Genomic DNA, 15,803 nt, shown 5'->3' on the forward strand with positions numbered 1-15,803 from the left:
TTAAAAAGGCAGTACCTAGGAAGTGCAATACAATGAGACACACCTGTACTCCAGCTCTCCTACTTTTTGAGGAAAAAATATAAGACAAATAGCTCCTTATTTTCAGCCTTCTCTCCCACTACTCATTCCTCTGATCTGGTATGGAGCACTTTTCAGGCAAGGCACAGATGTGAATGTTTGGAGATGGGAGAAATTAGTTTTGAAAACAAACGGTTAAGCAGGTTTCCATTATGCAGAACTTCTCAGAATCCTACATGGGTCAAGGAATTGTAAAACTATAAGAAATGGATAGATGATTATTTCATTTCACTAGAGTCACTAAAATTTGTTTTTTGGCTCAGCCTTAAACTTTTCTTGACATACAAACTTTCACCTTTGGCATTTTGTCTTACAGAAACATCATGGGTGAATAATAAGTATCAAAACATGTGTGCTTTGGAAGTGTGGGTCCATTAGCAGGAACCACATTGCCAAGAACTCTACACAAAATTCTTGAAAGACAGAGTCGGGGGGGATCTAAAGGAAAATCCAGTCTGAACCAGTATTTTGTCTTGCCCAGCAGCTAAATTTCGGGATGCTCCTGTTGCCTTGATTTCATCATCTTTGACTATGAAGGTATGTTGTTTATGTCCTGTTGCTCAAACAAAAAACAAACCCTTAGGCAAACAAGATGGACTTATCTCCATCAGAGGAGAGCATAAGGTAAGAAACATTGATTAGAAACATCTAGAACACAGAGCAAGAGAAAACTTAAAACTCACCCAACTTCATGCTTTTTTCTTCATGTTCCAAATATTTGTTGTCCATGTTCCTATTGTGTATGGCCTTCTTGACACTAAATTGAGACTCCCAACATAGAGGTTCTCAAATCATGAACTCGTAGAAGCCTCATGTTGTAGTTAATGGGACTGCTCATGAGGCCCAGCAAGAGTGAAGTCTGTTGGTTGGTTCTTATATTTCAGGGCTCAAAAAACTTATCTTATAAAGAGTCAGAGAGCAGATATTTTAAGCTTGTGGGCTATATCATCTCTGTCACACCTATTCATCTCTGCCATTGTAGCATGAACTAACCACAGACCATGTACACATGATGGGGTATGGCTGTGTTTCAGTTAAACTTCTTTTACTAAAACAAATGGAGACTGGATTTGGCCCACCAGCCAGTTTACCAACCCCTGTTCTGTAGGAGAACTTGAAAAGAGCTAATGATACTTAAGTCTACAGTTTCTTATTCCTGGAAGGATGCTGGAGACCAGTTGATGCAGGTATGAAAATACATGGCAGGAACATTACTTACTTCCCTCTTCAGGGAAGGCATTAGTAACTGGCATTGGAAATTACTTCCCATTGGGTCAGCCTTCAGAATCTTTTTCAATAGTGTTCTAGAAATTCAGAGTTTATTTACCATATTTTACACAGTATGTTACCATGTTGGTTATAGTTTATAAACTTAACTAAATTACTTTGAAATATGCTATCTGAAGTTAGACTTCTGTAATATTTCATTTCAGTATGTGTACTGTGAGACCTATCTCAAAGACCTATCACTAGCTGAAGCTGTTTTGAGAATCATGCTCTTGGCTAGCTCACTGGGTTCTTAAACCCTTTCTCCAAAATGAAAGTAACTAATGGCTCCTGCCACTGTAGAGACTAAATCCAGTTTTCACTAGTCCAGGTTCAATCAGAAGGCCACAAGTCTGTTCATACCACACACATACCACACACACTCAGGTTCTAGCAGTCATTGCCCCCTGTCATATGACATATTTGTGCAGCTGGAAGAGGACACTTGAGTTAGCTTAGGCCTGGGTTGAACATGAAGGTAAGAGTTTGGAGGCAGGTGCTGGGAAGTAGGGTCCTGGAGTTTGGTCGGATCTGGGGGACAGGAAGACCCCAAATATATACGGCATGCTATTTCAACCAACAGACTATCTCAGCTACATATGTCGTCTTGAATTCTGGCCCTAAAACCTTCTCAGAGCACCCTGCATTACTCACAGTTGGTCAAAGTCCTTGGGGTCCTCAATCTTCTCTCTGAATTTCTTCTGAAAAATTGGCTTGTCCTGTGGCCACTCAAGTGGTAGGTGCTCACATGTGTCAAAGTGAGGTAGTGGGCTCCTTGCTGCTCTAGACAATGATTCCTGTACTAAAGCCTTTGGCTCTTCTGAAGTCATGTCATCAACTAAACTCCCTGCTGTCTACCTTGTTAGTGTCAGCAATACTTCTGAGTCCCTCTGCCACATTCCTTGGAAGTAATTCTAGCTCTCAAATCCGCTGCCATTATTCTTCGTAATCATTACTCTGGTTTCTCAGTTACTCAGGCCTCATAATTTTCAATGTGTTTTGTCCTTTGCTTCCTTGGTCACATGATGAGACTGGCCATGACCCTAACTGTACCTGTTTAACAAGTACTGCTCTATTGCTACCTCCTATCTTTTTAGTTCACTACCTTTACTATCTTGATTCCATCAGTTCTTCAAATCCATTTTTGTGTACTTTCCTTCACTCAATTAATTCCCTCCTCAACTACCTGAGGTTCAATGACCTATCATTACACTCACACCTTAAATATCTCTCTCCTTATATTGTACTCAACTGGATCCCTGAGTAACCCTACCTCTCTCTTAGATGATTATTTTTTGCTTTTCTTTCTCATTTACCTAATGACCTTGCTTCTTATTTTGTGAGAAAACAGAAGCAACACGAAGAAATCATCTATGGTTCCCATCACAATGCATCCATAGCTATTTACTCTTCTCTCCTTTCACTGATGATGAATTGTCCACCTTCCCATCTATGGCCAATTTCGCAATGGACTCTGTTCCCTCTTGCTTCCCTCAAGGAGTCAGCTGCTTGAATTGTTCTTTCTCTCCTGGCTTACTCCCCTCAGCATAAAATACGCTGTGATAACTTCCTTATGCCTGTATCCCATTCCTGCTACAACCCATTTTGCTGTTACCCTTTAGACTAAAATTTCTTGGAAGAGTTACCTGTACTCATTACATTCACATCTTCTATTTACAGTCTTTGTCAAAATCCACTCCAATTAGACCTTCATTAATACCATTCACCTACACCTATCTCCTCATTACTAAATCCAGTGGCCAATTTTCAGTCCTTTCCTACTTGATTCAGCTATTGGATTTTCAGCTATATAGCATTTGGTAGTTGGTGATTCCTCCTCCTTGAGATAGTTTCTTTACTTGGCTCTTAGAACATTCCTCTCACTTTTCCTCTTCCAACCTCCAAACACCGGGTTCGCAGGGCACAGTCCTGATTGCTTCTTTTCTCTAAGCTAAGGTATACCGAAACTGAAACTGAGCTGTCTACTTGCAATTTCTGGATGTTTACTTAGCTCTACATGTCTCTGACTAGATATTGATTCCCTCATCTACATAAAATGGCACCATCATTTTCTTAATCACTCAGGATAAAAACCTTGGGATGATGATCCCTGGTGTTTCTTTTCCTCTTACATCAAATTTGTGGTCAAATCCTGTTGATTTTACCTTGGAAATATGTAAGGAATCTGGCCACTTCCATTGCTCACATCCTCATCTAAGCTACTATCAGCCCTTGCCAGGATATTGCAATAACTTGTTAACTGTTCTGTTTCCTCCCATCTCCCCCTAGAGTCTCTCCTCCCCAGAACCACCAGAATATTAGTCAGTGATGAAAATGTTCTGGAATTGGAGAGTGGTGAGGGTTCCACAACTTTGTAAATATACTAATGTAGACTTCCAGAGGGTGAATATTACAGTATGTGAATTATGTCTGAAGAAAAAATATATAAGTTAAATCCGTCAGTCCAGAATTTTCACACCTCTTTAACCCAAAATATATTTTAAAAGACCAGTTTATCCCTGCCTCTTGATCTTTGCTTCTATTGTGCTCTTACCTGAAATGAGCTGCTTCAAATCCTTTCTACCTCACAGTCTGGTCTTCCATTTTCTAAAAAAAGCCATTCTATTCTAAACACTGCCTTCTTCTTTGTTCCCTTTGTCCATAGACCTACCAATCATTTAGCCAAGGCTCAGGCCAGCAACCTGTACAGTCTTCTTGACTCCTCCCTCCACATTGAGTCAGCAAGTGTGCCTCCCCAACTCTCCTCTTACCTCTCCCTTTATCTGTATGCCACCATTCCAGTACCAATTGCCATCATCTCCTCCTTTATTTCCAGTGTCAAACCTTTTAATGGTTTTCCATTGCACTCAGCCCGAAGACAAAATAACCTAACCTTCATTACTAAGGCCTAGATTTCTAGACTCTTCTTTTTGCCTGTGTTCTATATTTAATATACAAAGAACTCCTTTCTGAACATACCACCTGGGAATATACTATCCTCTGGCTAGTTCCTGGCAATCAAGACTCAGCCTTTGGGTCTCTTCTCATCAGGCCCTCCCTGCCTGTGGTCCCATATACCCAGCACCATCTCTGGCATCACTGCCTACTCAATCCCCTGTTCATCATCGTGCTTCTCCACCAGTCAACTAGCTCTAAGAGAACAGGACCATTTCTGTCTTCAATATTCATCTCACAGGTTAAATTGAATTCAAGCTCCTCCTTATATACTCTTGTTTAACATCCTATGGAACTTATAGACTGTACCATCTTATTGAATATATGATATGATGACGTAGTGTCTTTTACTTTTGTGCTTTGTAAGCCTTTGCAGGCTGATGTTGAGGCCCACAAAGGAAGTGCCTTATGTACCTACAGTGGGTGGTGGTCCATACCTGGTAAGTCTCAATGGGACGATTTTCCATGTTGAGATCCCAGACTTTAACGGTCAGATAGTCTCTGGTCATGATATACCTCCCACTGTGGCTGAACTTCACATCCGAAATCGAAGAGATAATTTCAGAGAAAAACGACCTGTTGCTTGGATCTTCGGGCTCTTCAAAAACTGTAGACCAGAAGCAAAACAAGACAAAATTAGCATGTCCTTACCCACTAACTCTACCATGTTTGGACCAGCTACAAAGCCAACACTCTAACTTGGAGTAGAATGTGCAGAGTCTAATCTAAGTGACTGACAGAGAATCTGAAAGCAGAAACAGTGGTCACTGGTTTCTGTGCTTTCTCATGGAAGGACTCACATGGGACCTGTACCATCCAGAGATATGGCACGGAGCCTTTCCAAGCTTTGGGTTGACATATCTGTTTCACAGTTCCCCTGGCCTGTGTGTGACTGCACTTAGCAACACGTGGAGTCATCTGCGATGCTTAAAAAATGTGTTTACAGCTTTTTTTGAGATATAAAATTACATACCATAAAATCTGCTCATGTGAAATTTACAGTTCATTTTTTTAGTATAATTACATAACTATATAAAAGCATCACTAATTTCAAATTTTTTTCATCAACCAAACCCCCAAAGTCCGTTCCCATTTGTAATAATTCCTCATTCCCTATTCCTGCAGCCCTAGGAACTGGCTAATCTGTTTTCTTATTCTATGAAATTGCTTAATCTGGAAATTTCCCATAAATGAGAAACTATATGAGATAGAGTTTTCCTGGGACTGGCTGCTTTCTCTCAGTATACTGCTTCCTGTAGTGTATCAGCACTTCATTCCTTTTTATGGCTGAATAATAATCCATTGTATGGATTATACCACATTTGGTTTATCCATTTTTCAGTTGCTAAACACTTGGGTTTCTACTTTTTGACTATTATGAATAATGTTGCCATCAATATTCATGGACAATCTTGTGTGTAGACATTTATTTTTATAGCTCTTGGGTCACAGTTGTTAATAGTGGCACTTGACTGAACCTGTTATTTTGTATATATTGTGCCTTTGCTCTGACATCCAGGCACTATTACTTCTCAGTAGTTTCAGCTGATTTCCATTTAGAGGAATGAACGTAAGGCTCCTCAGTTGGGACAACAAATCCTATCAGATGCTGCTATAACATGCCTCTCTACCTTAACTTTGAACTTATAGAAGATAGCTTAGGTATATCTTGACCTTTCCCATTTGTATGCCTGATTGTTCTGTCTATATTGACTCAAATTCTGCTGGACTCACAGGCCTCATCTTTCACTACTATCTGGGCCTTAAATGATCTTTTCACACTTGGTCTGGCGCACTCACTTAACAGGACCTCGGGTACTCTCACAATATGATTTAACAATCCCTGCGTTTGTGTTATCTCAACTGTAATGTAAGTTTCTTGCACATGAATGTTTAATAAATATGATTAGAACCAGAGCTAGATCAATGAATGAATGAATGAATTTGCCATCTGGGTGCTCAGCATGTATGATGGGGAGGTATATGCATTTGCCCATACTTATTTTTAATCTAGACCAATGGTAATTGAGTATGGTTCCACTTAACAAGTGTTTGCATCACAATTCTGAACACCAGGATGTATTATTTAATACATCCTCCAGAGCTTTCTCTTTCCTGCCTGCTCAACACACTCACAGAGTCCGTATCAAATTCTATGTAGAAAATCTAAGGCTATAATGAATTCCCTTTCAAACCTTGCTGAATTAAACTCGGAGCCGAACCAAAATACTAATTGTCACCTAACCATTTAAGAGAACAACAAATAACCCTCATCAATCAGAATTGAACTTGAGAATTAGACTCACTGAAACAGAAAAGCCTCTTGGACTTTAATCAGGCATTCATGAAGGCCCCTGGACTCTGACTAGTGTCCTCATAATTGAGAACTAGATTTTCACATTAGTTTCTCTTCAAGGGACTCTCGTTAGGACTGGGAACTTCCAAACTCCAGACAAGCCCCATGCAAACATCTCAATAGCTAAGTGGGAGCCCTGAGGCTTAGCAACCTCCCACCTGATGCACCGGCAGTGAATGGGAAGGGATCAGCACACTGCCCTCTGGAGTCCATCAATTTCTACCTCTGGCACTTACCAGCTGTTCACATTCTATTTACTTCTCTGAGATTCAGTTTTCCCAGCTGCAGAAGGGGGATGTTCCATATTGCTTGGAACATATGATTGGCACATTGTAGGTTCTCAATAAATGTCAGGAGCTGTTTTTATCCTCATTAGCATACACTGCCTCTGTATAGGCCAATCGTATTTTATTCCAGACTGAGACTTGGGGACTGAGGAGTACAGAACTTGTGGGCTATTTCAATGACGTAAAGAATGTTTACAAGGTTCTACCTAGCAGCCTGTTCTCTGTATGCATGGCATATTGGGATGTTAGCGTAGCAACTCCATAAAGCCCGAAAAGGACAGCCCCAGAAGATGGAGTGGAAGTGAAAGAAGGCAATTCTTTCATCAGCCCACCACTAATTACCATGTACAACACAGAAGGCAGGTTATAGACAATGGATTGGCCAGCGCAGCACTTGGCAGATTTTTCCATGACTATATTTACTGAAGTCTTAATATCAATGCCATGACTTCTTTTCATTCGTTCAGCAGCAACATTTCACATATTGGTAATTACCGTTTACAGGAAGCTTACTATGTTCCAGGCCCTGGGCTTTTCATCTATTTAGTCCTTACACTAATCTCACATAAGAACAGTGATTCCTTATTTCAGATGTGAAATATTAAGGCACAGAGAGGTTTTGTATCCTGTCTGAGGACCGCAGCTCGACTGAGGTAGAGGCATTTTGTACTCCGATCCATCTGGCTTCAAAGTCCTTGTTCTTAATCATGATGTGATTCTGCCCTGCATCATGTACACATGTACATATTTGCATAGCTGTGAAAAAGGTAACCAGAGTAGAATCTAGAGAGAATCACAGAATCTCAAAGGTGGAAGGTTTTTTCCTCCCTGGTTATCACACTATTTTTTATTATGTATTAATTAGATGATAGTCAGTGGAGGGGCTCTTAATGATGACTGCTCATACCCTATCCTTTTTTATACGGCCAGAGTCCTCAAAAGAATCAACTCCTTTCAAACACTTAAGGAGCACAGTTTCTACAGCAAGGGGTCATGAGTTCAAGCATTACACCATCAACAGCCAGCATAGTTGGGGACCTCAGAACTTTGTATGACTCGAGACCCTCATATCACAATAAGCCCAGACCCTCAGGCCATCTCTCACCCCTGGGCTCTAATCACTATGGCCTATCAGCAGTGAGACAACCTTTCCTCCCACTGGCCCTCACCTCCAGTTTATATGCATTGGCTTTTAATATAGTTTGTGTCTCCTAATATGCAAGCTCTATGAGGGGAGGGGTTTTTGTCTGTTTTACCTGGATGTATTCCCTGAAACATAGGCATGCTCAGTAAATATTAGATTAATGAATATTGACAAGCCATTTTAATTTCTACAGGAAAATAATACTTATTAGTTCAATAGGTCCCTAGCTAAGCAGTGCTCTATACACCTCGGATTTGTTCCAATTCCTTGAAAAGTATGAAGATAAATACATTCAATAGGAAGCCATCTATAATTCAAGGTTTTCAGTAATTCAGCCTGTACAATCCTTTATCAGCTATTTAAGTGTCTTTTACATGCATTCATACACATGCAAGAGCACTTAGTACATGACCTAGAACATTCAAAGTATTATTATTATTATTTTTTTGGATGCACACATGCCAGGTCCTGCACTATTGATGAAGGACACAAGGAGCAAGATAGATCCAGTCCTACTGTCCTGGAACTAATGGACCAAAGGAAATGACAAATGTTAACCAATCACACAAACTTAGTTACAGGTGTGAATAAGTGATATTTTTTACTGTATTATCAGAGGCAAGGGAAGGTACTGGGGAACCAGCTAGGGGAATATAAATGGAACATCACTGTGTGTTCCACGTAATTTACTAAACTTATGGTACAAAAGGTTCGAGTACCTGGGTATTTCTCTTGGAGCCCCTTGGCTTAGCATTAAAAATCCTTCTGACCTACATGGTTGCCAAAGAGGCTCTAGAAAATAAAGCACTCAGGAAGAGAAAAGAAGAGACTTTGGACAGAGAGAAGACAAGCTCTGTTCCCCTTGTGAGCAAAGATTCTGGATGAATGAGAATCCAAAGAGCCCAGATCGAGGCCCTGGGGATGTGTTAGATTTGCCAATAGGGAGCGTGTGTCTCAGAGACAACAACAAAAGCAGTAATGATACCTATCATTTCTTTGAACACATCATCCCATTTACGCTCAAACCTATCAGAATGATACTCTCAGTGTCCTGAGTTAGAGAGGAGATGGACCAAGTCAGGCTGAGTAGCTTGCTCAGGATCACACAGTAAGTGAGTAGCAGAGGGGGACTTTCAAAGGACTATCCGTCTGCCTCCCTGTTACACTGTCTCCATAACCAGGCCTTCCCTTGCTCTGTCAGTATCATTTCTCTGCTCATACAACTGAATCAAAGTGGGATCCCTCATGTTTTAGAGGTACCTGTGAGTTCCCACTTCTGTACTTCTGTTCCTCCTTACCTATTCATGTGCCCATCGGAAGATACTGGAAAGACAGTCAACCTGAGAACTGCTGATGCTGGGTTGGAATCCAGGCGGGACACAAAATAGCCGCTCCTATTAACACCTAGTATTGTTGAACAATTACACTGTGCACTTTACATATATTAACTTGCTCAACATTCACAGGTATTATTTCCCTTTTGGACAAATCAGTCTAGTTCATCAACCCAGGCATGGGTTCTCCTGCTCATAGGCAGGAGGCAGAGCACGGATTCTAACTTGGTCTGTTTCCAGCCTATGCTTTTAACCTCTGATCTGCCTCTCATTTCAATGGCTGGACCACCATTGGCACTCCGGACCCATCCTCTTGTCTATCATAATGAAGGAGGTAGGATTGTCTACCAGGTGACTTCCCCCTCTCGGATCATAAGACCCATGGATTCCAGAGGTCTTATCTTTTAGTTTTCTTCTACCAATGCCCAGTACTCTAGGTTAGCCTTCCCAAGGTGACTTCAGCAGGATACTCATGAATATAGAGGCTGAGGTCAAGAAGAGCTGGGGAAACTCCTACTCAGTTTTGGGGGTGGACACTGAAATTAGGTACAGAGGTACCTAAGGTACAGAGAAGTCTGGCAGGAAGAAAAGGCTTATTATTCTTTAGGAATCCACATTTTTCAACTTTTGCACTACTGAATTTTGGGACACATAATATTTTGCTGTTGGGATGCTGTGGGATGTGTACCAACATCCCTAGCCTGTGTCCACTGAGACCCCAAGCCCCAGATGAGACAGTCAAAAATGGCCTCAGAAATTGCCAACTGTGTCCCCTGGGGGGCATGACTTGCCCCTGGTTGACAACCAACTGCATTTGTCCTGCCTTCACATCTTACTGGATCGCACTTTCTCCCTTCCCTCTATTTACTGTCTCTTTTTTTAGACAAAGCACTCTCAGCCCATGCTCTCCCTCAGAACACCAGGGGTTACAACACTATAGGCAAAAAGCAACCAACACTTCTTTTAAGTTCTACAGGCTCTGTTAGGTGTCCTGTGCAGGAAGAGGTCTGCGTTATAACACACGCACACATGAACATGTCTGCATGGAACTCGAGTATTATCCTTCATGGTGCTTGACACAGCGCTGTTCGCCTGAGAGAACTCAGATGACAGGGTAACTGAAGATGTATCAGAATCCTGGGAAGGAGGTGAGGCAACAAGACAGGAAGTGTTAAGAAGAAAACTGCTGACTCCGGAGAAATCTAGAGCTGAACCCACCCACATTACAACTGGGACAGAAGCTGGTAGGAAGCATAGCATGCTGCGTGTGGTGTAGGCTCTGGGGCCAGGAGAAGAGAGGATGGAGGGAATCCAGAGCTCATATAGGCTGTTTCTGTATGTGGCTCCATTCATCGGACCTCACATTAGACACTGCCCTGGAACTCATGTCCACGGTTGGTGGCTAAGAGGACAAGTGGTTCAGCGCGCCTGGGCTGAAACGAGCTCTGTGGCTTCTAAGTTATGAAGCCTTGGACAAGTGGCTTGCCTCCATCCAAGCTTCATTTTCCTTGGAGGGTAGGTGAGATAGATTTTTCATGTTGAGCCCTTGGCATAGTGCCCGTACCCAGAATAACAGAGAAGAGTGTGCTGCCTTAAGGAAGCTTGGCGCGAGAGGAGCCCAAGAGCCTCATGTGTTTTTCCACCGGGGTCAGACAGTAAGAGCTACAAGTTGTGAAATGGATTTCTAGGTCTTTGAACTGGGCTGGAACACGGACACAGCTTGTCTCTGGACTATCACTTGGAATACCCCTTTCTCCGTACAAGGAGTTGTGATTCGGTGCCGAACGATGTCACCACTGCCCTGCCTTGGATGACTCAGGCAGAGGAGAGGGAGAATAAAGGAAAGAAGGCAGCCGGATGTGATGGTTGGGTTCATGATGCAAAAGGCACAGACTCAGAATCACACACGGGTTTGAAATTGCTCACTTCTGCTGACATTTCTTCTGTGGAGAAGGACAGCTGGCACGCTCTTCTGTTTGGAGACACGGCTGACAATCTCCCCATAATGGGGGCACGACTACAGAGTGAGGCAGATGGCAATTTTCCTTCAGAGATATGCAGGCCATGGTTTTGCCCCTGGAGAGAAAAGGCTCCACAATTGAGATGTAGCCAGTAATTTTTACCACACAAGAAGCCACGTCCAGTAATTCTGCCCAATGAGAGACCCGGCCAATAATTTTCCCAGGGAGGGTAAGAACTCCCATGGACGGGTAATGCTGGCCTTTCTCCAGCTGAGGACAGTGAGAGAAGCCTAAGATCTAATTAGCGGCTACTATACTACCGTGGGCCTAGTGACACAGTCCCCAGACACGGCCGCCGAAAGGCAACGGAGATCATATGCAGACTCAGAGGCTTCTGCATTGGGAAAGAGCGATGCCCAGTGACTCACCCTTAGCGATTCACTTTTCATACAATCCTTGATTAATTCTACAAATAACTGTTCAACAGTGAACACCACAGCAACACAATGCACAGCAGCACGGAGAATAAGCGATACATCTAGAAGGGGTGACATCGGTCCCTGACTTGTACAACTTTTTGAAATAGGTCAGTCTATCCAATACTTCACAAATAGATCTTTTATTAAACAGTCATTCAAAATTAAGAAATAGTAAGTGAAAAACTTGTTTTTCTTCAGAGAGGAAAAAAAAATGGATTGAAACTCAGAAGGAGGAGAAATGATGATGCTCTCTTGCCCAACCCGACTCTGGGAGGCTGCTCTCATGCTCCTGGGCCCAGTGGCATCTCTGTCTCCCTGTAGGTCCCCGAGGAGCCTGCTCCCTCTCAGCAGCTGCTGCTCCACAGCTGGCCTAGAAAGCAAGCCAGCGTGGGCTATGATAGGTTTGAGGAGCCAGTGAACCCGCATGGTCCAGCCACCCTCTCCTCTCTGTGTTCTTGCCACTGCCCTGCTGCTGTACCACCCACAGGCTGACACCACCCAGAAGAATCAGGACAGAGCAGCTGCAAAGAGAGCAAGCCAGGAGGCCCAGACACCAGGAAGAAGTGGTGTCGCTGCCTTCTCCTCTTCTGCTCTGATACCCCACTGTGGCCTCACTGGCCTAATCATCATTTGCACCAGGAGCAGAGAGCTCCCACCTCCAGTGGTCGGGCACACATTGAGACAGTGGCAGGGACTGTGGCCATCTGCTGTGTCCATAACCAATAACGGGGGCGGTTTCCACTCAGCTCCAGCCCATCACTGCCACGCAGGAATGTGAGTCCAGCACAGCCAGAGTGTCTCATTTGTAAAGTCTTAATTTTTTCTGAGAAATCCAGATGTTTCATTGTTAGCAACCAATGAAACTATTTTAGTGTGCGGTTGGACATAATCCATCTGTCAGCCGTGCGGGCGGGAGCCTGTCATGTGTGGGTCACGTGCTGTCATACTGATGACTGGTGTTTATGGAGCACTCAGTAGGTGCTAGCCCGTGATGCATGCTCACACCTTCCTGACATAGTTTGGGCTGCTCCTGCAGGAGAGGATAGATGGGTGGCTTATCAACAACAAGAAGTGCTCACAGTTCTACAGGCTGCAAATTTGAGAGTAAGGGGCCAACAGGATCAGGCTCGGGTGAAGGCCCCCTTCTGGGTTGTGGGTGACCATTGTATCCGTGTAATGGAAAGGGTGAGAGAGCTTTCTGTGGCCTCTTTTATCAGGGCATGAATCCCATACATGGGAGTTCTATCCTCATGATGTGATTACCTGCTAAGGGCCCCACCTCCGAATACGATCAAGTTGGGGGTTAGGATTTCAACATACAAATTCTGAAGGGACACATTCAGTCCAGATACCACCTCTCTCTGCTCCCATGTTTCTCTGCCTCCTGCTCTTTTCCAAGAAGCCTTCTTTGACTACCTCAGCCCTCTATACCCTTTTCTTCCTCTTACTGGCTAATTTTGGCCAGCCTCCTTACTTTATTAGAAGCATAGGTATTTGTTGAGAATCCATAAGTTGCTGAGCAGTCCTAGTGCAGGGGGCAGGCCCCACAGAATGGGGGGAGCCGTGATGGCATGGGGTACCTGCCAGGTGCTGTCTGGGGTGAGAATGAGTTCCATCTCCCAGCTGAGGGATCAAGGGCTTGGAGAGATGGGGACCATGTGCCCCCTGAGTGAGGACAGCATCTTAGAGCCTCATTAGCCTCATTTATCATGAAGGAGCCTCAGTTGGAATCTGTGATCTAACAAGAAGGGAAGCAGGAACCTGTGTTTGGCTGAGGGCGGACCTGCCCATCTTAAGGGGCAATTTGGGCTAACAGCCACAGACAAGTGTATTAATGAGGGCCTGTTTGTCTTTCCTTTGTGAGGAATGAGCACTTATTAGCCAAGTGGGGCTGGTGCCTTTCTGAGAACTGTCATTCTGGAAAGATGTTGAGTGGAGATTTCTGAGCACATTGTCTCCACCTGCAGCAGGGAAGAGAGGCAGCACCCGTCCAGATGACATGACGACTGGGCATTGGGGTCTTGACAGGAGCCTAATGAAGAAATCTGGTAACAGTGAGGCCTGGCTACACACGTGCTCATATTTGGTCTTTCCCTCCAGTATAACCTCTCTCTGTAAGGTTAGTGAGTTGCAAAGGCATCTATGGGTCCTTATGTTCCCGCTGTGGAAGTACAAATTCCTGTAACCACTGGGCTGCAGACAATGACAACAGGGTCCTCAGGTCCCTGGGCCCACTCTATACATGCCAGGTTAGAGACCTCTCTGATTTTTTTGTCTCTTGCTCTCAAAATCTGTTCCCAGCAGGAAGCTTTGTGCAGCTGCTCCAAAAGAAGCCCAAGCTCCCTGGGGAGCCTCTGCCCAAGTGTAAGGGATGGTGAGTGTGTGGTCGTTATTAGGGGTGATTGCTGGGAGGCTGGTTGTCATGGCACCACAGAGGCCAGGGCCTCACTCCCAGGATGTCACCATTTCCCAGGCTGGATACATAATCACCGCAATGAGAGGCGCACGCACGGAAAGGGAGAGAGGAGCGGCTCCCCGCTGACAATAATCTCCTGCCAGAGCAGAGTGAGGGGTTCACGGCTGAGCCGGGGGGGGCCCATCTGGACATGGACCAAGCTTTCACGGAGAGGGGCCTGGTGTGGGCTGGCTGTGGCTTCGTTGTGCTCCATGGCTCGGGTGCACTGCCTGGGTTCCAACACTGCTTTTACAGGAAACCCTTGTTCCTAACCCACTGACAGTCAGACCTGGGTCTGACTCGCATCCTTGGCGTGGCAATAGCTACCGTGTCGGAGTGCGACGAGGAACAGCCTCGCGTCTGCCGGGCACCGCGCTCAATCCACTCCACTCTCTCAAGCTGTCTGTTTTGCAGATGAAGAGATGAGGCTCTGGAGTCACCTGGCCCTAACACAGGCCGGGAGGAGGCAGGGCTGGAATGGGAGCCCAGCCGCCGCAATCTGGGCCACCACTGTCCCCCCTTCTACATCATTAGTCCTCTGGTCCTGTGATTAGGAAGGGTGACCCCTCCGGCCTGGAGACAGCACCGGAGGGCAGGGCCCCAGGACTATGCATCAGGGTGGTCTACGGATGAAATGTTGGGTCTGGGTTTCATTAGCTGGGTGCTCCCACCCATCACAGAGAGTTACGCTGGGCGGAGATACCTCTTTACAGACGTAACACAGTGCAGCAGGGGCAACATAGACAACAGTCACCAGACTGACGGAGCACCTCACCTGCTGGCTACTCCCTCTCTTGTTCCTCCCTGGCTCTGCACAGACCATCCCCGCATGGGCTCCTCTTCCCCTCCAGGAGCCTCTGGGCCCTTCAAGCCTCTGTGCTCTGAGGCAGAGAGAACACATTTTGCAATTGCTGCACAAAATAAAGGCTGTGTCTCTCAGCAAGCACTTGGGCATAACGACTTGGTCAGGGGGAGTGAGGGACAGGCTGTATCCCATTCTCGTTTTGAATCTTGCTTTAAGATGAAGTGATCTTTGCAGTGTTGCTCACCGGCCTCCCTGTGGTGCACACCAGGCGTCCGCTCAGCAGGTGCTCAGGGAACATGAAGCCACGGTATGCTGATTTCCCAAAGCCAGACTCCACCAGTGAAATGCCTGAGCCCTCCTCTGCTCTCTCAGTACCTGGCTTACCCTGCCACCACCCGCCCTGGCCTAGTGACGTAATGGAAGGTAGTATTTCTAGGCATTTTTTCTAAACAGTTTCAGCCATGGGCTTTTTTTTTTTTTTTTTTAAAGATGTTATTTATTCATGAGAGAATAGAGAAAGGCAGAGATATAGGCAGAGGGAGAAGCAGGCTCCCTGCAGGGAGCCTGATGTGACATTTGATTCCAGGACCCCGGGATCACGACCTGAGCCAAAGGCAGATGCTCAACCACTGAGCCAGGCGTCCCCAGCCACGGGGTTTTGACCTGGGTTTGAATCTTGGCTC

At 44.8% G+C, this 15,803-nt stretch overlaps 1 protein-coding gene across 20 annotated transcripts in view; it reads right to left on the minus strand.

Annotated features, from left to right (window-relative positions):
• The window catches only part of PPP2R2B (protein phosphatase 2 regulatory subunit Bbeta), a 440,017-nt gene that overhangs the window by 8,494 nt on the left and 415,720 nt on the right, over positions 1-15,803 (minus strand). For all 20 annotated transcript variants that reach the window (XM_025447681.3, XM_025447676.3, XM_049102509.1 and 17 more), the window contains one exon: positions 4,737-4,906. In XM_025447681.3, coding sequence (XP_025303466.1) covers positions 4,737-4,906 — 170 coding nt within the window. The remainder of the gene's footprint in view (positions 1-4,736; positions 4,907-15,803) is intronic.

This window comes from Canis lupus, chromosome 2 (assembly GCF_003254725.2).
Source record: "Canis lupus dingo isolate Sandy chromosome 2, ASM325472v2, whole genome shotgun sequence".
Lineage (NCBI taxonomy): Eukaryota > Metazoa > Chordata > Mammalia > Carnivora > Canidae > Canis > Canis lupus.